At 36.6% G+C, this 26,396-nt stretch overlaps 1 protein-coding gene across 1 annotated transcript; it reads left to right on the top strand.

Annotated features, from left to right (window-relative positions):
• The first annotated feature begins 4,222 nt into the window (after positions 1 to 4,222).
• On the top strand, positions 4,223 to 7,714 carry LOC149238633 (uncharacterized). Its single transcript, XM_089367014.1, has 2 exons — positions 4,223 to 6,819; positions 6,911 to 7,714. The coding sequence occupies exons 1-2, from the start codon at positions 4,230 to 4,232 to the stop codon at positions 7,252 to 7,254; spliced, it is 2,934 nt and encodes a 977-aa protein (XP_089223140.1). The 5' UTR covers positions 4,223 to 4,229; the 3' UTR covers positions 7,255 to 7,714.
• The last annotated feature ends 18,682 nt before the right edge of the window (positions 7,715 to 26,396 follow it).

The raw sequence follows: 26,396 nt of genomic DNA, 5'->3' as shown, positions 1-26,396 counted from the left end.
GAAACAATATTCCAATCACTGTAATTCATCGTGTAATTGAATTTTGTGATAGCATTTTTACTCTCCAATACTCTTTGTAGTTGAGCTTGACATGCCAATGTATTTTAATTGGAAACATGTGAAAAGTGCACTGTATAAGAGGAGATGTATTGCTATTAATGGGTGTTTTTACACCTAGACTCGTTAGATGGGGGGAATATCTCTTGCAATGAATTGAAATTGTGTGATATTTGTATCTTGTCAATTGATTCAATTAAAAAGGAAACAAAATTAAGAGGACTCTGCCAAAGTGGATAGGATTAACATACTCAATACAAACTCCAGGAGAAATGAGATTGTTGTGGAAGCCACCAGAACGTTTAAGGAAAGAGGCAATAGTGTCATCTTTGTGACACAACAATTGATATTCCTCTCAGCCAGAAACTATGAATATATACAAATCACATTCCAGGTAAATGAAACAAAACACAATTTGCCACATTACATTGATTTCATAGGAACTCTAAATTCAAATTGATCCAACTTTCATTAATGAATTAATTTGGCAAACATTATTAATTACTAAGCCATAAAATAGAGGATGGTCACTATTGATTTTTGTTGAAATTGTTAATTACACATAAGGCAAGGTTTTCCTTTTTAAGGCATGTAAAGATAAACTATTGGATTTTTACTGGTTATTATCATTTGGGACATTAGTTTGGAGTGCATTCAACATTGCCACTAAAATTCTATGAGAAAAATCATAAACTTCAACTGCAAATCACATGGGAATGAACCACCAAGTTCTTCAATTTACATTATGCACATGGGAATGTGCCACCATGTTTGTCATCTTTGGTAAAATAGGGTTATGCTTTTGTGATCAATGAAGACATGTTGTAGACGGTCAGTGTTAAGAATTCTTATCCTAGCTCAAAATGAGTCTACAAACTCCACTTTGTGCCGTAAAAACACATGTAAAAAGGATAAGCTAACACACTCTACACATGGCACTGTAGTCCAAAAAAGCATTGGATTCTGTAATTTTCGCATATTCGGAAGTGGGATTCTACACATTGAATTCATCTTCAACGGAATTTGGAATTTCCAATACCATGAGAGAGGAGGAATGCTTAAAAGAAATCCTTCTCTCAGTTTCCTTCAGGTACCCCTTATAAAGGATGTGCGTTCAGACGGATGAAATGACATAATCTAGAGCGGTAATCAACCCCATAATGAAATATTGGTTGTAGTCATGCCTCACTATTAGATTGAACACATCTCCTCCCAAGCTTATATATGATTTGACCTGCTTTGGCTTCACCTGCAAAATAAAAAATATTTTCAGAAATTGGCATCTCCAGTCCAATGAAGTACTCTGAGCATACATATTGAATGTAACAAGACTTATAGGAACATACAGGCCTCTGCAACGACATTGTTAGAGTTGTTCACAATGTTAAGGTAATGCTTGGCATAACATCCTTCAACATGGTAATTTGGAGGTAGCCATTATAATGAGAATTGGGGCATTGTAGTTCCTGTAAATGCAATTATAAGATAACTGCCATTAGTGTTGGGAGCTGGCTCTTTTTGGGATAGTATCGAGAGGCTGCGATAAAATGCCTTGGTTGGAAGGTGGATTCACATTCATATGACAAGGGACCAGATCAAGAAATGGGTGGAGGAAAGGTGGATGCTGACATTTAAATACAGGACAAAGATGAGTGTTTTATTCAATGGGTGGATAGTTTTTCACTTCCTGTGCCTTGAGGATGCAGACAAAATATTGAAGGTGCCATGGGTAAAGGGAAGGGGCATTCTCATCCTGCAAAAGTGGAAGGTGGAGTTTGATCCCTTCAACAAGGTCCCTCGGAGGGAACTGGTGTGGGAAAATTTTTAGGGGATTCCACTAGAGTTATGGAACAAATCTGCTATCAAGGATATAGCTAATCGCATTGGGAAATTTACTATTGGGATGAAGGTTGCTTGAATCTTTGCTTTAGAAGGATACACAAACATTTTCTCTAAAAGAGAGGTGGGTGTTCCCTCAAATAATCTACTTCTATGGCGAGGAATCACTCTTCATCTATGTTTTTTTTTCAGCATTTCCATTGCAACATTTGGTGCAATTGCTAGTTATGATTATAAATAATTAAATGGACATGTATGTTTATTTCATAAAATTTTGATTTAATTATTAGCATTAATCAAATTTTAAAGTTTAATTATATTATAAATAATCACATTGATAGGTGTGTTATTTGAGAATAGACTTTTTAGAATTTTAATTTAATTATTGGTAATAATTAGAAGGTAGAAATTAATATTTATGGAACATGCTAGGATATTCATAGTAATATGCTCATTAAGGGTTTTAATTTATGTTCAAGTTAGTTATTTATTTTAATTACTTTATCTCAAATTAATTAATTAAAGAAAATGCCATACCAACACGTCTCATATTTGATAAGCCATGATACTGACCTATTATAACAAGTTGAGAATTTTCATGGTAAAATAGGAGCGAATCTCCATCATTAAAAATATTGTTACATAATTTTTTAAAATATAAAATATGTCATAAAATAAGTGTTTTGATACTTATTATAAATTGATCTTGTACATTTACCAACAATTTAATTTATACAGTACAATAACAACTTAATTTATACAGTACATATCCAGATTAATTAAAATAATAATATCTACTAATAAAATAATAATACGTGCTAATACCTGCAATAGCAAAAGTTTGAACTCCCCAAAAAGAATATTTGAGTTTCTGAAAAATGATTTAGAGTATGAAAAAGACTCCATTAACTGTATGAAAGTCTTGTTTGAATCTTCCTCGTAACTAGGTATCCAATCCAATCAAGGTGAGATTCACAGCCATATAATATCGGAGTTGTCTATAATGCGACTTTTTGGAGATTCCGGTGACGGAATCCGGCGGAAGAAATTGAGGCTAAATCTTGATTTGTTGCAGTTAAAATGGTTTTTTTACTGCATATTTGGATTCAGCACCCTGGAAAATCTCTGGGACGCTTTCATTGTGCAGAAACTAGCTATCAAACTTGCCATTCCAATAAATTCCTGCCGGATTTCGACGGGAAAAACCCGCCAGAAAAACTTTCAAAAAAATTGCGTTATAGACAACTGCTATAATATCAGTGAACTAACCCTTTTTGGATCACTGTTTTGGAGTTACTAAACATTACACATAATGCAACAACGTGAGTCCATGGAAGTCAAAGTCTTTGATCGTTCGTCCACAAAATCGTGGAGCGAGCTTTTCGCACCAAATAGTACAAAATTTCAAATATAAAAACAAAGTTAAGCTATCACTATGCAAATTGTATAGCATGCCTTTTCAATCATTAATCTTTCCACAATTAGTCTTTGAGCGGCAAAATCGGAATTGGAAATACTGTTTTGTAACAACTGTGGCCTACACTATCAAATTCCAAAGGTGAGCATTGAGCTAGCGAACAATGCGGATTATTATATTTTTATAACAAGTAAATTAAAGCAACACCAAAATATCGGGGTATATTTAGAGAAATCTGGTAAGGATTTTTGTAAATCTAAGTTAGAGTTGTTAAATTTTAAAATTTCAGGTGTTGTAGAAGTTTTTGATGGTGCTGAATTCATTTCCACCATTAAAAATACGATTCAAACACTATCTTTCCAAAATTTTAAAAAAAAATTTGCCCCAACCACTTTTGACCGTCCAAGCAATTCCTCCACCTAATTAAACTACTCCTCTGGGAGTTACTAAACATTACAATTAATGCGACAACGTCAGCTCTGGGAGTTACTAAACATTACAATTAATGCGACAACGTCAGTCCATGGAAGTCAAAGTCTCTGATCGTTCGTCGACAAAATCGTGCAGCGAGCTTTTCGCACCAAATACATGGAAGTCAAAGTCTCTGATCGTTCGTCGACAAAATCGTGCAGCGAGCTTTTCGCACCAAATAGTACAAAATTTCAAATATAAAAACAAAGTTAAGCTATCACTATGCTAATTGTATAGCATGCCTTTTCAATCATTATTTATATCTTTCCACATTTAGTCTTCGAGCGGCAAAATCGGATTCGGAAATACTGCTTTGTAACAACTGTGGCCTACACTACCAAATTCCAAAGGTGAGCATTGAGCTAGCGAACAATGCGGATAATGAAAATGTTATATTCTTATAACAAGCAAATCAAAGCAACACCGAAATATCGAGAAACCAACCATGGCTTGCTTCCGCTTGCACCTTCGATCCTCCGGATCCAAATTATTCTGCTTCTTCGTCATCAATCTCTTGCAAAGTGTAGTTCAGTACTGCAATGCCGTGAATGAGGAAGGAACAATACTTGCCAACATAAAAACTATCGATTGGATTGAGGGGAATAATGCAGCTTTGAGTAACTGGAACACATCTGATGAGACTCCGTGTAGTTGGAATGGAGTGTTTTGTGATGCACAATTGAAGGTAGTTACTAAACTTAATCTCTCCAACGCTAACATTTCAGGAAGCCTGAATTCTACTGTATGCCGCCTTCAATATCTCAAGGAATTGATACTGCTTGGCAACCAATTCAGAGGACCATTCCCCTACGGATTGTTGGCGTGCAAACATGTGGAGATGCTGGATTTGTCAAATAACCTGTTCGTGGGAAGTTTGCCGCATCGCATCTATGAACTGGCCTCGTTGCGCCATCTGAAATTGGAGTCTAACCATTTCTCTGGACATATTCCTCCAGGCTTCGGTATGTTACGCAACCTCAAGACATTGTCGCTCAAATATAATAAGCTGAGCGGATCGGTTCCTGCTTTTCTCGGCAATTTGACGCACCTGCAGCAGCTATGGCTGATGAACTGCAGTCTGGAAGGAGAAATCCCTTCTTCCTTGGGTAATTTGACGGAGCTGGAGAGCTTGGATCTCTCTAACAATCGTCTCTCGGGTAACATTCCCACCAGTTTGATGAAGTTGTCCAAGGTTACAGAACTCTATCTCTGGGCAAACCAGCTCTCTGGACAAATTCCGCACAATATTGACGAGTTGAGGAGCATACGTTCTATCGACTTTTCAACTAATCAGCTGAATGGAACGATTCCTGAAGCAATTGCAACTTTGGTGCACTTGGAAATCTTGTGTTTGTGGGAAAACAAGCTCACGGGGCCTGTTCCTGAACAGCTAGGAACACTTGTTAATCTGTCAACACTGAATCTTTCCAGTAACAAGCTGAGTGGGTGGTTGCCACAGAATTTGGGTACACATTCTGATATTTGGCTGATCGATGTTTCAGACAACGATTTCGGGGGCCCTCTGCCTAGAAATCTATGCAAGGGAGGAATTCTTTATGCCTTGGTTATATTTTCCAACAATTTTAGTGGGAGTTTGCCGTCCTTCGACTCTTGTAGTAGTAGTCTACAATACGCACAACTTTATAATAACCAATTAAGTGGTGAGGTTCCTCCGACTTTATGGAGTTGTCAAACACTTGTAGAATTGAAGCTCTATAATAATCTGTTTGAAGGCGATATTCCCGTAGAGATTGGCGGAGCAAAAACGTTGAAATGGTTACAGCTGGAGAACAATCTGTTCAGCGGAATCATTCCTCCACAGATCGGACAGCTGAGGAATCTCGTCAACTTCAGTGCAAGCAATAACCGGCTGTCCGGGCCTCTTCCTGACGAGCTTGCAGGCTTGAGTTCAATCAATTACCTGCAGCTTGATCACAATTCATTGTCTGGGGGAATTCCAAACGGAATAATGTCATTACCACATCTCTGTCATCTCAATCTTGGCAGCAACCGGTTAACAGGTAAAATCTCTCCAAGCTTAGGGTCCATGTCAACTTTAAACTTTCTGGACCTGTCAAACAATCTGCTTACAGGGGAAATTCCTCCTGAATTGGGGCGTCTCAGGTTAGACATTTTCAATGTTTCTGGCAATCAGTTGTCTGGGTCGATTCCGGCCATTTTCAAGAATTTGGCTTATAATGATAGTTTTCTTGGCAACCCCAACCTATGCGAGGATACTTCTTTCGGGTTTAGAATTAGATCATGCTTTTCAAAGAAAAGAGATTCATTATCACATCATTATTTGCCCATAATTCTAGTCCCAATTCTGGTGCTAGCAATGGCAATTATGTTATTTTGGTATTTTATTTGTGTTGGTTGCTTCAATATCAATAACGGCATAGCGAGAAATTTGTTTGTGGGAAAACCAAACAGGTCAACGTCATGGGAAGTAACACCCTTTCACCCAGGCGTGGAAGTGGACGAATCATACATCCTGCAGCAGTTGGGAGAGGGAAATGTGATTGGATCAGGTGGCGCTGGAAAAGTGTACAAGGTCAGTCTCCGGAATGGGCAGGAAGTGGCCGTTAAGAAGATTTCGAAGAGGGGAAATGAATTTGAAGCAGAGGTGGAGACCCTGGGCGTGATTAGGCATGCAAATATCCTAAAGCTCTTGTGCTGCATCTGGAGCGCGGAATCGGATTTCAAGTTATTGGTATTTGAATACATAGAATATGGAAGCCTTTTTGAGTGTCTCCATGGAGGATCAGGATCAATGAAGGCGCTGGGGTGGCCAGTACGGCATAAGATTGCAGTTGGTGTAGCTCGTGGGCTCTGCTATTTGCATGATGATTGTAGGCCTCCAATATTGCATAGAGACGTGAAATCGAGCAATATCTTGGTGGACTCAGAGTTTGAAGCCAAGATCGCCGATTTTGGTGTATCCAAGAAACTAATATCTCATCATCAGCTAGAGTCGGGACAAGACGGTCTAACGATATCTGGATTCACCGGGTCGCACGGCTACATTGCCCCAGGTATTATATATGTCCAACTAATTTAATTGATATACCGTATATGGATTGATTAAACAATATGGGTTGATTTTCTTATTCAATATATGTGCAGAGTATGCCTATGGGAGGATGAAGGCGAGTGAGAAGAGCGACGTGTACAGCTTTGGGGTGGTGCTGCTGGAGCTTGTAAGTGGAAAGAGAGCCACGGGAGAGACAGAATATGGGGAAAGCCTTGACATCGTGGGGTGGATCCTCAGCAAAATAAGTCGTCAGAGAGAGGAGGTGGTGCTGTTGGGAGTACTAGACCGACGAATTACAGAAGGTGAAGACGACAGAACTAGTGATTATACAGAGAAAATGTTGGGTATGTTAGCAGTTGGTTTGCGCTGCACCAACAGCGTGCCAAATCGTCGGCCTTCCATCAAACAAGTTTTAGATATGTTACAGTTGTTATGATTGAGAAGAATCAATGAAAATGACGTCGGTCGATGGGAGGAAGCTGTCAATGAAGGCGGGGGACATTACAGATACTGCTTCATCTACCATTTAAAGGTCTTCGTTTTCCTTTAACGGCTGTTCTCTATTCCCCTGTTCCTTGATCGCTCCTCCCCTGAGCAGATTGCAGCGTAGACGGAATTTGCGCTCGGACATTGCGCAGCCTGAATTGCACAGAATCCCTAAGCGCCCGGAGCCGATAAAGGTGCAGTTGGCGGCACAGGCTGAGCCTCCACAACTGCATCCAAACATTGTGCAGGGAGGGGAAACTGCAGCAGGGATAGAGGGCGTTAGTCAAAACATGTTTTCCATGCTTCGTCCCACCGTCTTCACCAAGCAGGTGAACATGCTGGTGTGGTTTCCCTGTTTAAGTGAAGCATACGCCCCTTTATTCGAAAGCTCTCGCTCCACTTGTTTTGACGCCCTGTTCTGGTCTATTATTGATGGCTCTGTAAAGCTGGACAAATTAAAGCGAAGCAGGTTATTACTCTATTATGTCTTGCGTTAGTGGTCAGTCAAGATGTGTGAGTTTAATATTTGTTTTTTCGAACTCTTGAAGATATATAATCGTCTCACTTCCATTTTTTTTTTGTTACAGAAATCCTCGCTCGCGCTGTGGGACACGGAGGCATGTTATTTCTTTATTCAGTCAAAGGTTTGCATGTGCATTCTTCGGGATTCAAAAACGTTTAGGCTTTTTACATATTAATGTTCGCAGGTATTGTGAAATTTCAAGAAGGTTTCTATGACTTGCTGTATAGTGATTGCGCTTGATGGTTCTGTGCAGAAAAAATCATTGAAGTGGTTTACTGCCGTTTCTTGTGGTTTAGGGCTTCTTTTCTTTCTTTCTTTTTTCCCCTAGGGATTTTGGATTCAAGTGCATCAGTGTTTCGGAAAGCAATATTATCAAGTATTTTGAGTTAGAAAATCAAGAAGTTTTCTTTATGTCCAAATACAATTTAGTTCGTTGCTTGAAAGATCAAGCCTCAAGGGACGTTTATGTAATGGTGTCTTGCTTTAATTTCAGGTGTGGTGTGCCTAAGATTAAGCACAAGGATAATCCTGCAAGCATAAGGTTAACTCTATCGCTGCTGAGCAGCCTCTTAGTATAGATTTTGCTCAGATCTATAAACAGTCAACTCTTCAGCTCTATTTTGCGAAGTACAAGAATAATTCTTGGAGCCAATACATTTCTAGACAATTTTTTCTTTTAATTTTTCCAACTAATTAAATTATTTCTTTCAAATACTAATAAAGTTCATTTTATTAAAGCAAAATAATTAAATTCTTTCTTTCAAATACTAATAAATCTCATTTTATAAACGCAAAATAATCGACTTGTTAATAAGTTACGTATCCAGCCCCTGATGCAAAGGATCTTTATTTTCCCACTGACTATGCACAGTGTGCTTGGAAACAATTCACAACTTACTTATGGAAACAATTTTGAGCATATTGTGAAGTCCTGGTTACAATTTAGTGAACTTCAGTTTTTTTAACTGCATGGCTATTTGCCACTATCTAATGGAAAATACGGACAAAAATGTAATGTACAGCTAATTTGTTATAATGGGGAATATGTTTTATTTATTTCCTTTACAATCTATCACTATTAAATTTTAAACCTGGTTCTCTGTTTTAGCTCTCAATCACTTTTAAATTTAAATTTTAAACATGGTTCTCTGTTTTAGCTTTCTATCACTTTTAAATTTTAAACATGGTTCTTGGGTTTTAGCTCTCAGATTATGTGATAAAAATGTGCTCATCATTTTCATTGCACCTATATTTTTTTCAATTTGTACGTATTTAATACTGGCAAGCAGATGAATTTGCAACAAAAACGATCAAGAAGAGCGCTTAATGATAATTAAGCCCATGCATGATACCACGTTGTTTATAGGAATAAATAATTTCTCATCGGTGAACTCCTTCCTGACGTGGAATGCCAGCTTTTTCTGTTGAAAAAAAGTCAGCTAAGATGTATTATTGAATTCTATATGCTTTAGTCCAGGGAAGAAATCACAGGACTTATCAAAAGAAATCTGTGAAAATTATTTATTATTTTTATTAGATTATTTTCTCTTAAATTTGTATAGTTTTAGCCCATCTCAATTGCTTTAAAAGTTTGTAACAAATTGGTTAAACTTAAAGTTACAATCATTTTTTATTTGAATGAGGTTGCAAGTATATTTTTAAAATTTGTATTTTTTAAATCTATTTCAATTTCTTTAAAAATTTGTATCTTTACATCTATTTCAATTTCTCTAAAAGGTTATAACAAATTTGTTGGACTTAAAGCTCCAAGTATTTTATAATGAGGTTGCACGCATATTTTTTAAATTGGTATATTTTTAATGAGGCTGCAAGCATTTTTTAATGAGGTTACGTGATCTTTAAATTTATATATTTTTAACCTATGTCAATTTCTTTAGAAGCTTACAACAAATTTGTCGGACTGAAAGCTACACGCATTTTTGAATGAGGTCGATACATATATTCTTTAACATCATGCTCTAATATACTTTGAAATATTTGATCATTAACAATAATATTAAGTATAATAAATTTAATATATTTTAAAATGGTTTGTCATTAATTATAGCTCCTAATAAATTTGACAAATCAAAATGTCATTACATTATATTTAACAATCTTCGTGTTTGCGTACTGTATTCTCCAGGTAGTGGTAAAACTCCTTCAGAGTTATTTCATTAATGATAAATCCGTGGGAAGATAGTTGCAGCAACTTCCGACTTAGTGGGTGTCATACTATTAAATTTGCCCCGTAGCCTGGACTCTGAATGATCTCATAACCTTTTAAATACAAAAATATCAAAAAACAAATCAGAGTTGATGCCAAGCCTGATCTACAAGCACAAAGCAAATCAGAATTGATAGCAAGCGTGAACTACAACAAGTAATTAAAGAATTGCCCACTGATTACATTGGGTAGTATCAGTCTGACGTTTTGAGTGCTGTAGTTGCTGTTTAAGTTCCTCCCTGCATTCTTTACTATTTTGTTTGTATGTACAAGTGGATTCAATTTTGCAGAAAAGACAATAATCATCAGTGTTCGTTGAAAATTCAAATTTGGAATGCGCTTGTACTTGTACTTGCACTTGCACTTGCACTTGCAGACTTAGAGTATGCCTGCAACGGGTTCGAAAGTGAGATTATATTAGTTGTGTGTACTCACAAAAATAAAAATAAAAAAAATCGTACTCCCATAGGAACTCAGAAATGCAAATCTAAAAATAATTTTTAGCATAAATGAAATTTTTGATTTTTTTCAGATGAACAAAAGCGATAAGTATTCATGTTATCTATAATAACAAGCTGATAGGCTTACTGGGCAGTCTCGACTTTTTCTTAAATTAAAAGTCGGAAAGTTTTCAACTCCTATGTTTCGCCTATCTTAAATCATTCATTTTAGTAAATTAAATAATGCACTATGAACTATATATTTACACATTAATTTTTTTTTAATAAGTTTGATAGAAATATTCCATGATGATTTGGGCAATCTCTATATGTGTATATTTATGTGTAATAATAAGTTAAAAATATTAAGAATTATGAATCAATATCGATGTGAGTGTTTAGATTGAGAAGAGAAAATAGTACATAAAATTTAAAAGACTATTAATTAATAAACTTACAGTCTTTATATTTAGTCCTAGTTTATTGAAAGGGTAGGTTAAGATCATTGCCTAATATATTAAGTCAGTTTAAAATGAGTTATGGTGGTATTGATGCTTAAAAATATTTGGTCAGATAAATGGAATGGCCTGATCAACGTCTCAAAATAGTTTCGTGTACTCATTTGGGATGACAATACTTATTGGTATATGGTTCCAATTGCTATTAATGAAATTGCTCTTGATCCACTTTTTAAACTCATTTCAAAATCTTAAATTTACCTTTTATCTATTTGCAAAATATAAATTAGCTAAGCTATTCTATGCTATCCTATCCCGAAAATAATTTAATGAAGTATGAATTTCAAAATTGATTATCTAAATAAAAGAAAAACGATTCATTAATGTCAAACAATTTAAGAAAAAACAAAAATAATAACTAAATCATCCAACACAATAAAATATATATAATAATTATAGATGATGAAAAAATAAACTCAGCTTATACACATCAAATAAGTTCAAATTGTAAATGACTGCAAATTTTTGCATGAATAAAAACACCATACGTAGTTCTCAGCAACGCAGATTAAAATGGCCAGAAAGATCTTAATTTACGAAAAATAAAGTCTTTGACCTCAGTGCACATGACTCTTTTAAAAATTGCAAACTCTTTTCTCTTAGAAGCGAGTAGCATATTTTTTTTTTCAAAATAGCTAAAATAATGTTTTTCTTTATATAAATTAAAAAGATAAATGTATTTCTAATCCGAGAAAGTTAATGGGATGGCTTCAAAGATATCTTCCTATTAAGCCTTTACCATAAAATCCACTTACTGTTTCCATTGAGAAAGTGTATTCATGATTTGTGAGATTAAATGTGAAGATTAAGTATCCAACTTAATCTCACAACTTCCTCATTAATCTGATCTACTCGTAACCTAAACATTCTTAATAACTTTGGTGTAACTTTGTAGATGTACCAGTAATTGATTGACAGATTGTATCGTTCTATCAACCTTTCTAATTACATTTTCTATGTATTTCCTTCGATTGTGTGCATCTGATATACATTAAATTCGCTATTAATGCTTCTCCCAGAAACTAAACACCAGGCATGTCGAATAGGATAATCAAATCCATGATATTGTCGATAAGACCAAAGCAGTCAAAAACTAATATCTGGGAATGGTTCTAGACATCCAAAGCAATTTTTCTGCCTATCACTTTTAGAAACCTTGAGAAAACAATTAGGTATTGATTTTTCTCGACTTCCAAGACATCAGCCTTTTAAAGTCACCTTGTAATTAACCATATTGTGACCGTTTATTGGAAATAGAAAGAGAACAACCTTTCAAAGTATTATGATGAACTTGAATTTGATAAGTTTTGGTAAAATCTTACTAGAAAGTTTTAGTTTTTTATGGGCATTTAACCCTTATTCTTTAAAGAGGTTGACATCTAATATTTTATCTTGCAACTCTTTAACTTTTCAAATTAATTGATAATATATTTGGAAATAATTTTTTTGTTCCTGAACTGGTAAAACCCTGCTATACCTGTTGGATTTCTAATTTTATTTTTTCTTCAATATTTCTAAAATGTTCATGATGTTTTTGTAAAAGTATTGTAGTTCTTTGTTGGTACATAACTTCAATGTGACACTATTGTGACATTATTGTTGTTGCAATTTATTTTCAATATAACTAATCTTGTTCTATTGTTGTTTGATTATTTGTATCATATTGTTTATTAACAACTTGTTGGCATGGGCCAATGCCCCAAACTCATCCAAAGTGATCTTGGATGCATCCCAATACATAATTTGTCTTGTGGGAGATCCTTCCTTCTATTCCACTCTCTTCCTCTTGGGTCTCCCTTTAATAATGACAATCTTAGTATTGCTAAAAAACAAACTAATAAAAGGAAGTTCTTCTTCTCATCGGGATCGATAGTATCTTTAAAAATAAGGTTTAGAGAACTAATCCATGGATGGGAAGAAATAGGAGTTTTATAAATAATGCTTGTGGTAATAATCCGTGATTGTTTCTGAGGTTTATCAATTTGAGTGTTTTTAGAGATAACTGTATGAAACTTCTATGTAGGATTTTGGCCTTGTGACAAAAAATCACGAGTTTGATAATTATCAAGTTGGGATTATTTAGTTGCATTTTCTCAACTTGGACATGTTGAGTTGTATCATGCAGTACTTGTGCCTAAGTTTGTCCCTATACAACATCAATCTTTTTAGTATGGATCTTCTCGTATTGAGGACCTTTTGTTTGAAACATTTTTGTTTGTAACTTTTTAGTTAAAGGTTGGTCGATCTATACATTCTCTGAAGGTGGATGCTCAATATACACTTGCTTTATTTTGATCCTACTTGATTCTGCATTTTTTATTTGAGCGTGCTTTATTTGAGTATACTTTACCTATGCTTATTTTGGGAATGTGGGAATTGTACTTGAACTTGCTTGGTGCTCTATAACTTTTTGTGTCTAAGTATGAATCACAAAATTAGGTCCTAATGATAATTTCCCTCGTCTTTGAAAGAAAAAGAATTCTACACTAAGAGGCCATTATTAATTTCATACATCCTTTGCAAAAAATATTCATAAGTCTTGACCATTTTAAATATTCCATCAATGACAGAGCTTCAATATTACATACTTTAAATCCACTCTATGTTTTACGGAACTTTTGTAGTATATTGAGGGGATCGTGCTTTTTAAACATAATATCAAACAAAGTAATCAAATCTAATTCGCTTCCTCTAGCTTGGCATGCTTCAAAATTCCTAACGTATAAATTCCAAATTTTATTGGGAATTAAGGCCAAATTTTCTTAAGGCTAATAACTAGATCTTTTAGTCATGTATGTTCCTACTGTTTGATAGGAAATTTCTCTAATGGCTAGTCTATTAGGAAAATATCTTGGTAAAGCATGTGAAGGAGCTTGGCAGCCATATTTTATAATATAATAAAATGTTTCATCAATGTACCGATCCCTAAAAGGATCAATTCACTCCTTAGCTTATTGGTGAATGTGGTAGGTAAATAATTAAAGAGGAGTTGACGTAAGGGAATCATCAAGTTATTACAAATATCATAAAAATGATATTTATCCCTAACATTCCAAAATACAAAACAATAGATATGAATATGTTGTAGACCGGGGACCAATGTCAATTCATTAAAGGGAAGGGTGCCCTAGCACAAATGACATCTATAAGCTCACATGAAGAATTGAGGAAAAACCCAAAGGGGTGAATTAACAACTTTGTCAATTTATCCTCTAGGATTATTGGACACGATAAATGACCAATTAAAGATTCTTCCTTATTCCAAAACTAGGGAATTAGAGGAACCCAATCTATTTTAAAATTGCAATCACACCTAGGGGATATTTAGCTCTAACAATGGTGTAATGCCCCCAACCCTAGTTGGGCAATGTTACATACCCAAAAACCAAAATTCACTAATTAAATTCACCAAATTTTCTAGCAGAAGCACATAATTCTAGGTTCTAGTTATTAAATCTTGGCTCACTACTTGAGCCCCTATAATTTTTTGCAAAACTCACTGTAAATAATGACATCTGGGTATTATCCCTAGCTACATATGAATCCATTAAATACATGTATCTTTAGCGAGTAATCAGTGAAGTGCTTTAACCATTAACATTCACACAATAATTAAGGTTAAATTTCAAATATAATAAGTCAGAGTCATACATAGCAATTTACACCCAAACTCTAAACCATAAAACAAATTAAAATATGGGCATAGTGCAAACATATGAAAAATATACAAATATACATATTTGGCCATACTAACTTAAATAAAACAAGATCCAGCACTAATTATGCATGTTGTAAGCAACATAACCGATGTGAATATAACCAAACATAATTAGAATAGGTTCGATCCCTAAATAGACCAAACCCGAACAACATTTTCATAATGTGAATTATCAATTTCAAGCATTTAACCCCCTGGAGCCCATTTTGAGAAAACTAGGCACCACATATTAATTTGGCATTTAACCACACATTATGATAACAACTATATACATTAATTATAAATTGCATAGTACAATAATCATAAACACAGAAACCATACTAAGGATTACAAGGAAAAACATCTCCAAAACAAGAATTAATACACATAATATATGAAAACTTATCTATAACTGAAAATCAACTAGTTGTGGCCTCTCCACATTCCACCCAACCATAGACCTCATGGTTCATAAATCTCAACCTCGGGTCACCCCTGAGTTGGGGAAGCAACTCCACATGCAATAATCAAAACCAAATAATAAACACATAAAAATAAATAAGGTACCAATCCACTAGGCACTGTTCCAAGCATAGGCTCCCACTCTCCTAAACATGTGCCCAAGTGGCACGCCTCTTCTCTACATGTTTTCCAATACCTTTACTATGCGAACCTCTTTAGCGTGCCTTACAACCAACGAGGACAATCTCAGCTATGGCCTTACAAGAGCTCGTGTCACTCTCTCAGCACATTTCCTGCCATTAACCAAAATAGCTTCCAATTGGTCCAGAACCCAAGTGCAGGGCTCACCAGTTGGTTTCTCAAATCAAATTCACCAAAAGTCTAGGACGATGTAGAGTCTAGGCTTAGGACTTACTGACTAAACCATAAACATGAACAAAATTAATCCTTAATCTCCCTTTTCCCATTCTCAGGAACGCACACACATCTATACATTGTCTCTATCTGCCATGTGGTACACCTTGAGACCATGTGGACTCCAGGTGGCCTTTTCACCAAAACTTGTCACATCATCAACACCTGACAAAACACATTATATTTCATGTCACTATGGAGTTGCACCACCCCCCATAATCATTACAGTGGAGTAGGTTCCGCAGCTAGCTTATGTTATTAATATAATATATGTACAAAAGTTACATTATATTTATAATTTTGGCCCTCCAACCATTCAGGCAAACTGACATATAAACTTGAGAACAATGACCCCAAAATCTATAAACATAAACACATGGGCAATCAGGCTTGCAAAATAACTTCGACTAACCATCCTAATAGTTATATACATCCAACTCACTGGCCTAACTATCAAAGTACATATATTTACCATGTCCTAGATGGGAAAAGGTGCTACATTTCTCCCCCCTTATTTTATGCACTTTCCTTAATGAATGATGTGCCCAAAATATGAGTTTATTGTTGTAAAGTGACTTTGGCTCACAAATTGTAGTTTCAAGTCCATGTCCTCCTCATCCATGTTGCATCCTATGGCATCCTCCACTCTCTAGTACCATTTGTATATCAATAGGTTTTGGAGGTCTCTCCCCCAGGTTGATTAACATGCAATCTCAGTACCATCATCATCACACCTAGAGGGAATCAAACATATGATATTAATATTTGCATTAGTTAACTTTCACATATATGAGTATATATAAGGCCATGCACATGTATATATATTTTCTTCTTTTCAGCAAGAGAAATTAGCAACCAAGTGCATAAAATCATCAATAAAAACAAATCATGAAAAATACAATTTCATGTAATACAAAAAAGCTATAGTTAGTTTCCAAGTGCCTCGGTCACAAGAATTGTCCTTGCATCCAATTCATGGATACAAATATATTTCTTTAGCTTCTATTTTTTCATTTTTGGTTGCCCCCTTCATGCTACTATGTCTGATTTTATAAAATATCCTATCATATCAAAGTTGTTATGAATTGTCATGAAACCTATCATAGCTTGTCATAAGCTTGCCATGACACCTATTATGGCCCAATTATAACCCTATAGTATACTCGTCATAACTTGTCAAAAGAATTGTCACCATTTGTCATAATCCTATCATAGGCTTGCTGTAGACTTCTTACAACCTATTATCATCTTGTGATAAACTTGTCACAAAACCTGCTATAACCTAGTCACACACCTATGATAAACCCACTATGGCAAATTTGTGACAACTTGTACATAAACCTATCTTTCAACCAGGTGCATTGCTTTTCCAATGCTTATCTTGTGTTATCTCACATTTGCATTAATTCCATAGCCCTTACTTCACTTTTCATTGCATTCAAGCAAAATTCACGATGCTTTATGATATCAAAACTCTATTTTGATGGTTCCTTGGAACACTTGATAGCAACTCCATACATCCCTCCAATTTTAGTTGCCTAATGTAACCCCTACCACACCTCTCAATGTTAAAATAAATAATGTAGTTATGTATTTAAAAATATGACAATATCCGCCACTAGTTATAATATCCATGCTTGAATTCCATGACAAAGAACTATATTTAATATGTACACCATTTGTAGGTAAATGTCAAAATGTTATGAGAACTAATCCCTATGTATTGAGAACCATTGTTTTTTTTTAAATAGCTCTCAAAACCATAATCATATTTTCATTTGTGTTCTCAAGTCACTTTTTCTCTATTGTAGAACCACTCCAATACATAACAACTGCAATACAAAGTATTAAAGCTTAGAACACTAATTTGATTGCTCCTGCTTTTAGAAGACCCAACTTCTCCACCAATTTTGCTAACATGAATGCAAATGCAACCATTAAAGAAATTTTGAGGTCTAAAATGGGCCTCCTACAAAATATTATAAAATAATAGTGAAAATAATAAAATCACATTATATAAGCTCATCAAGTTTTGGAGGGAGAAAAGAAAAAACTACTTTTTCAACTTATCTCCCTATGATTTAGCCAAAATTTCAAGCGGGAGCACTCGTAGGATGTATAAATTAATTTTGCATCCAAGGAGTACCCATGTTGCGTACATTTGATGTACCATACTACACAAAAAATGTGAAATACATGAAAAAAATATTATTGCAATCACGTTTTTCATGTATTTCACATTTTTTGTGTATTAGGGTCCATCTAAAATACACAACATGGGTACTACTCATTGGATCGAAAATTAAATTTTTCATATAATGAGCTCTTCCACCCAAAATTTGAGTAAAATCGTAGGGAGATAGGTTTAAAATACGAGTTGAAAAAGTAGTTTTTTTACTTTTTAAAATTTTTAATTTTTTTTAAATTTTTACCCTTTTACTCCAAAAATCGTGAATCATCCCCCATGGTTGACATCATCATATTGAATCCTATTCGTTATTATAAAGTTGATTTTTTTGTACATTTATGTTTTGAGGACCATTTTTTACCTCAAAATTTCTCTAATGACTCATGAATGCACACATACCATTGATGGTATCCAGTCCCCTTTCAACCAAGTTTTCATGGTTTCATTGCTTAAATGCATTACATAACTCATTACTAATGACATGGTGCAAAAGATATAACATTCCCACATGTAGCATTGGGTTCTTTGGTGAATTTTGTTGATGAAGTTTCGCACCACATCTAGGACGCCTGCATGTCTAAAAAGGTCAACCATGTAGCCACAATGCTCCTTTACAACTAAGATGTTATAACATTCACTCATTTTGTTGAATTATTGTTGGTCTTTGTCCATTAAACCTACATGGTAGTAGGAAATCAAAATATCGGACAAGGTAACATTGTTTGACCTGATGCTAAAATGTCGCATTAGTTCAAAATTCCCAAGGACCTTGGCTCCATAACCATGCATGGAATACCCTCCAAACATGGTTACCTATCAGAAAACATTTCTCTTAGGCATTTTTTCAAACACACGATATTATATTTTTGTGTCCCCACACTTTAGATACTATATATATGAGAGTATTTCCCACAGGAAGCAGTAGATTTGAACCTATGTATCTCTTCATGGGTTTCTATTCTTTGTTGTAGAGCTACCATGTTGGCATAGGCAACATTAACACTAGCAAATTTCGGGATATCTAGTTTCACACCTGAGATCATGGTATTCAAAGAAACAATATTTGGTTTAGGTATATGTTGAAAAGATTTTGGGATTTTTCCACAAACCCATTTTTCACATAGCCTATAATTATAACATTCTAGGAAACCAAATCTCAATCGGAAATTTCCTAGAAGAGATTGCAAGCTTCATCAACATGTCCCTTTTGTTCATAAACAAAAATCATGATGTTCCACAGGGCAATATCTTGCATGCAAATCCACTAGGGAATCATCTACCAAAAACAAAAATCGGCATGAGCTTATAACTATTTCTTGGTGAATATCGATGCACTTGTCCCAGAGCTCTGATGTTAAAATGCAATTGGATCATGTTATATCTCCGAGTGTTGTACTACTATGGAGGATGCCATTAACTTACCTACATGTTCCTCATGGTCACTATCACAATGACTGTAGCCTCCACGAGTACAATATATCTTATGTCATGAACCTACTCAGACAAGTGACATCATCATAATGACGCCATTATAAAAGTCATAATTATGTGCAATTTTCTACATTGAGCACCCTAGGCAATTTCTTTCTTTGTGATCAAAGAGAAATCAAATGCTTTAAACACACTCAAAAAGCACTTTCTAATTTAAAATATTGTTATTACAAAATTAGCATCAAAATCATGAGGTATTCCATTAACAAAAGATCTGGAGGTGAGTTTATGGACATATTCCTTAGTAGCAAGATACATATGTAGTGTCAAACGTGTAATTCCATACAAACACAGAGCACAAAAAACCCAATGTTACAAGGTTCCAAAGAGGGGTCGTGGCGATTTATCAGTCGGTGGTGAGTAAATATTTGACAAGATCATCAATGAGATCTCACCACCTTGAATTTGGAAGTACTGTGATTTATTTACCAAGAAATCATCCACCAAAGCATCTTTGCTCTGCTCCGTTCTACACTGCCATATTACTTGTGGTGCATATTTGGGTTTAATTATGGAATGTGACCTCTTATATATATATATGTATGGTGGGTAGGACCCCTAAGACAAACCATTCTTCACCAAATATTCAGCGTCTGTGTGTCTACTATAACAAACAAGGTAGGGGGAAGGCTTTAAAATTGATGCCTGTGTGCACATTTATCCCTTTTTTAGCCGTCAAATACTGGTTATTTCAAAATAAACACGTAATCCTTGAATTGCTAATAATTTTTAAAAATTTCATAATGACTGGTGTATAAAAAAATGGCAAGTTTCAAATTTCCACACACACACACACATATATAAATAACTTCATCTTTTTCCTACAAGAAATATGCATACAGATTTTGTTGGAACTGGTTGCTCTTCATTATCATAAAGAATCTTAATGTAGATGCATCTAGGGTAGATGGAACATCGTTAAAAAGAAAATGAGGACAAACGAGGACAACTTCTCCATGATGACTTCAACGATGTCCAGGTTGGTGGAACCTAGGATGAATAAACTAGGATAATTAAAAGAAAATGTTGAGGAAAGTGATGAATAATACTTGGTATTTTTGGATTTAATGGTGTTGACAGTGTTAGACCCGCAAACATTCAGGGGATCTCCACAGTATGAAGTCCCAACTAGAACTCATACCATTTAGTGTAGGAGTCCCATCCAGTATGATGGCACGGTTTCCATTATCTTAAAGGTTTGCGTTAGTTCTTGCTTGTCAGCACCTGAGAGTGGTGTGATTTGTCTTCAAACAATGAGATTCACATTCCTAATGAGTTCTTAGTGTTACTTGTGTCAAGGTTATCTCACCACAGAGGGAGGGTGGAAGTGAGTCTCAAGTCGAAAGGGAATAGTCCTAACTCTATCAAAGACACACAACACAACAAGAAATGCACAACTCCCAGTGGAGTAGTCCACATGGATGTGAGAGTCGCAAATACACAATGAACATATAGCACATAAAACACCCATCAGAATAGTCCACACGAGTGCAATGGTCATAATAACAAGTTTATGAAAATGGTTTTGTTGAGTGTATGACGGAATAGTCCACATGGATGAGACAAAGTTAACAACTTATACAACACATTTTTGTAAGCATATGTATTAGAACAACCAAAATAGTTCAACTATCTTAATATAGGTTAAAGCGACATGCATTACAAGTGTCAAAAGAATAGTCTTACAAATAAATACAATACATGTTTGAAAACGTGTTGCCCTGTTATCATGCTTCTAAATTAAGCGAAAGTTCCAAGACACATCGGTACACCATTACGTCACTAGCCCCGATCGTGGGGAATTGGAGCCACTACTCGCTCATCAAAGAAAAGACTACAGACTTTCAAGGCTATGTGGGAGGAGCCAAGGTGAAAAGTCCTTTGCATGTACAAATGAGGGGTATATAGAGCCAAGGATGAAACTGACACTTGTGACTATTCAACTTCCCTCATGATTGTTTGACTTACATGAGTCTTCAACTTTACATGTGAGTCTCTTGGACTTCCACGTTACATTACATTGATTACAATAGTATGGCCCACATTAGTGATGTGGTTGAGATGACTCATGACATGACTCGACATGACAAAGATGGTATGTTCACGTTGCTAGTGGTGTCCATGCCGAGCTACAGTGTTGTTGAGTGATGGATATGCTCTTGGTGTATCATAGCTTCACCTTTGCATGGTAAGGTGTGTGGAGTCTTCGATGGTCTTGGTGTTCACTTGATGTTGTACATGCATGTATCTCCTTCACGTGTACTTGTCATGCTCCATGTGTTCATCTGTTCATGAACAAGTCTCCTAGCATGCACTCCTTGTTCATCCCATTCGTCGTCATGCCATGTCTCATCCATGTACCTATATCTGTAATCACTCATGACGAGCCGACATCAAATCCATAAATCTCATAGTCTACCATAATGCATTATCTTTCACTTTTGGGTGCAGGTGACCAGAAGAGAGGACAAGACCCTGAAACTGTGTAGAGCACCTTTCAAGTCGAGATGCGGGCTCCGGGCACCGTCAATGAAAATTGTACAAATGTCATTGGGAGGTTGAGATGGGCAGTCTGTATCAGCAGTGACTATCTGCGTGATCTAGCTCGGCTGGAGAGTAGATCTACACAATTTTTCCAGGGATACAATGCAAGCAGCAGGGGGACACTGGTAGTGAAAACTACACAGATTCTCCGGGGAGGCTGGCAGCGGGCTATGGGAGGTTGTTGGCCAAAACTGCGTAGAGTTGGGAGGTTGGCTTGTAGGACATCCTTGTTCAGTTTTTGGGCTAAGAGGGATGTTGGGAAGCTAGGAGATAACCCATGAAAACTACGCATTTTTCAGGAGGAGCAACAGGCTGACTGTCAAGGTGATAGGATGACAGAACTATGCATTTTTTTAGGACAGCGTAGCGACACACAACAGGTGTCTATCCGGCATGTCTATGAAATTTCCTCAGTCAGTGGAAGTGGTCATGCTTGGTATCCTTTGTGCAATTTTTTGGAGGAGTGAGGCCCGGGGTCACTACCCGGTCAAAGTCTCTGGTTGACCAGCTGGAGACTTGATGGCTTTGCTTGCGGGTAGTGGATATTGATATGGCTTCCTGAGAAAATCATGCGCTATTCTGGGTGACAATTAGTTGGGTCGACTCTAGGATTGCGCAATGTAGACTTCCTGGGAGGCAACCTCAAGCTCTCCGCAATTTTGAGTAGTAGTACATGATCACTGAGAGTTGAGACTGTGTAGTGCAACTCATCAAAGGTCTGGTTGTTGGAGGGTGGTCCAATTAATAGAGTTTCATAAAAATGACTAAGTGTGTGAATGAGTGACTTCGTTCATGCATGACCTTTTGAACACACACTCAACATCACTTGATGACAAGACACCTCGAATCAACAAGACAACATACACTTAGTGTGATTACCAATGAGTGTGAATGATAAGCGTGACACTTGTGATAGATAGTATAACGACAACGACGACACTTGTGATAGATTGTTGAACGATTGCGATGAAACTTGCATGACATTGCATACAAATTCATGTGTGAGTGCGACAAATGCTTACATAGCAAATACAACTTGTACACATGAAGATGATCGTGAATGTAGCGAGAACATGGCTGCAAGCATGACATTGTGACCAACATGTTAAAAGGTGTCCGGTGAATGGTCAAGCGAGGAGGGTGCAAAGACTCAACATGAGCTCATGGTATGAGCCCAAGTGCTTGCAAAAATCAAGGAAAATCCAAGGAAGGCTCTGAAATTAGATGCAGGCAAAAATTTTGGAGGGTTTTGTAGCCGCTACAACACTTGGCAACACACTGGTTGAACTCTAGCTTCTCTGTTTTGGTCCATTGGCAGCACAGGGCCTTTGTCTTTTAGGGAGTATTGAATCGTTGTGCGGGTTACTTTGGATTCCCCACTTACCCCATGGATAGATATGGTTCACCTTTCACTGACTCAGTCAAACACAACAACAAGTTTCAACTTGATCACAGTGTTTCGAAATCAGGAAGGGTAGTTTGGCTCGCGAGTTAAAAAAATTCAGAGTATAAGTTTTCATCTCTCGTGCTTCTCCACTACTAGTAGGCCTGAATAGTACCCTGACGGAGTCACGTAGGAACACAAACATTTCTCCACTGCCAGCCTGCCTAGTTAGTGCCTTGGTGGGGTTGCATGCTTCCTCTCTCTACACATGAGGTCTTTCTCTTCTTTCACCTTTATATTTTTTAAGAGGATTGTGCATAGGCACTTATTTATTTTGGGGCAGAAGAGTGATCTAAACTTATTGAGAGTAGAAGAGGTTGTTCCTTCAGAGAAGCATGTAAGACCTCTGACATAGGTTTTCTTGTTTAGATTTTCCCCTTCTCTATTTATATTAGTTGGATGAGCTTGAACATATAGAGCAGAAGGATGAGTACAGGTATGGGGTTTCCCAGTGTGGACATAGGTTCATGGTTGGACCCAAGCTCCCCTTACAAATGGATCATATTTTCCATCAAGACTTCATCAGCGGAAGGTTATAACCAAGCACAGAGAAGATAGACACAAGACTGGCCAAGTCCTGCAAGTAGAACTCAGTAGAGGGTAGCACTTATTTACAAAACCAAAAATAGCATGAAACTAAGCAAATATAACAAAATGAAGAAAAATTTGTAAGAAAAGCAACAAAAAATAACAACCAGTAAACAAATTATGTACATGGTGTGGGGTGCAGCTGGCCTTACTGAAAATTGAGTTTGAGATCTTGGCCATTGACAAGAAGGTTGTCAACCCTTCCATCAAGTGATTACAAATGGTACGCATTTGGGCCAAGCTTCTCCTGGACCAGTGTCAAACTATCAGGTTCCACTACGAGAACCTGGTCGTATCCCGAAAGACCATTAAGCAAAGACAACATTCCTGCTCTAGATACTGCGTGTAACATAAGTTCCGTCGATGACATGAGGTAGTTACTTTTGTTTTGGGAGTGGTTCAAGTTTTGGGAATCAATGCATAAGTAGATTCCCTCGAACTTCTTACGTACATAACTTAAATTAGAAACCCATGTAAAATTATGAACTCTATAAGTGATCCGAGCATCACTTAGCTTAGTCAGTTCTTTCTGTATAAGGGGTTCAAGTGACATATGTACTTTCCTCAGTTTTTGATGCAATGGCTTGACCCCTTCTTTGATTGGAATAACATGTTAGATCATTCATGTGTTGTATTGATCCGAATGGAAAATGGCATCAACCCATGGTACTCATCCACCCATATTATTCATCGACCCATGGAATTTACCCATGGTATTGTAAATGGCAACCACCCATGATATTGTAAGTGACATCCACGCATGGTATTCATTCACCCATGGTAAGTGCCCATTGTATTGTGACATCCACCCATGGTATTCATTCACCCATGGAATTGGCCCGTGGTATTGTGAAATCCACCCATGGTATTCATTCACCCATGGAATTGACCCGTGGTATTGTAACTGAAAAATACTATAAGTAACAAATCACATTTTGTAAAAGGACAGATTGTCTGCCACAATGTAGCCTTTACAGTTCAGAACAATTCAGAGGCATGTAGCCACACATCTCTTCTGAGAGATAAGCTACCATCGCCCTAACTGGTTTATTTCCATTTTTGGTTGTAAGCATATTTCAGTATTTTCCATTAATGAAATGAAGTATTATTTCCGCTGCATATCTATCTTTATGGTTATCTCTGTATTTTATTGCGTTCCTGTTTAAATCCGGATCAGTGGTATCAGAGCAGGTTATGATTCCATGGGAATGAGGGTTTGATGCATATTTCAGTTTCAAATTTTGCAGCAATATTCAACAAACTTTAGGCATGTTTAAATCCGGATCATATATGTTCTCAAATCATCATATGTCCATGCAAATACATCCTAGTATTGTTTAGACAAGCGGAAAAAAACTCACCACTCTTGCGGTGTGCAACGAGTACCCAGATTGGCGAACTTCAGATCGTGGTTTGTTCCCAGGTTCGTCTATTCATTCATCATGGTGGAACTGTGGGTTTTTCTATTCCTTGGCCCCTGAAAGAAGTTCTGCAAGTCATAGAGATTTTCCAGAGATGCCACACCCTTGGGGATGAGGTTGCCTTTCTTGTCGTCAGCCCCAACTTGCAAAGACTGCTCATGCTCGTATTCATTAATCGATGCACATTTGAAGACATAATTCTTACCCATGAAGTGTAGTACGTGTTGATCATTGTCAAAAACACGTAGATTGGTTATGTTATCAATGATAGAATGCTTGTAGAAAATTTCAATAGTAAATCTATCCCTAAGTGGTGACATCCTAGAAGCCATGGTTGCTAAAGCATTGGCAGTTGCATTACGCATTCTTGGCACAACAGTGATATTGAATTCTTTGAAGTTAGAGATTAGTCAACATACCTCTTGTTGGTAACTTTTGAGATGAGGTGACAAATAATGTATGGTGTTATGTACCTACCGTACCACGATTTCTAAATCACCTACCACTTTGAGCTCAACAACATTGAGGTTGATGGCGTTTTGCAAGCCCAACACGAGTGCTTCATATTTAGCAATGTTGTTCATGCACTCAAACTCCAAGCAGCTCGAGATCAAATGTTTCCTGAGTTTTGGGTCAATCAAGACACACCTAGCTCCAGAGCCATCCTGTGTCTTTGATCTGTCAAAGTACATGGTCCACAACTCATCTGTACACAGACTGTTCAATGCGCTTGTACTACTACTACTGCTACTACTGCTACTGCTACTACTGTTACAATGTCTTATACCGATTTCATTTCCATTAGTTGGGCAAGGAAGGAGACGCAACTGCGTGTCTGGTGGGGTCGGAGCTAGCTGTGCGAGATAGCACTCCAGCGTTGTTTCTAAGGGACAGTTTTTGAACATGAGATCTGCAAAGGCCAACGGTTCATTCTCACCACTGATGGGAGTGATTCTGTGCCTCATGTATCTCTCGGATAACACCCATATTTGATTTCTTTTGCCCTAATATGGAAGCCACAAGTGTGACCAGTCTGTAGCAAATTACCCATTCAACTTGCTAGACTAGTCTCTGTTGAGCTGTAAGCCATATGCTTCCGATATGTCCACAACAAAAATGTTTATGCATTGGTGAA

This window comes from Pinus tabuliformis, chromosome 8, assembly GCF_031772625.1.
Source record: "Pinus tabuliformis cultivar Carrire ecotype Pingquan chromosome 8, CPIR1, whole genome shotgun sequence".
In the NCBI taxonomy this organism is placed as follows: domain Eukaryota; kingdom Viridiplantae; phylum Streptophyta; class Pinopsida; order Pinales; family Pinaceae; genus Pinus; species Pinus tabuliformis.
Note: the sequence above shows the minus strand (reverse complement) of the source record. Positions and strands in the feature narration are given on the sequence as shown.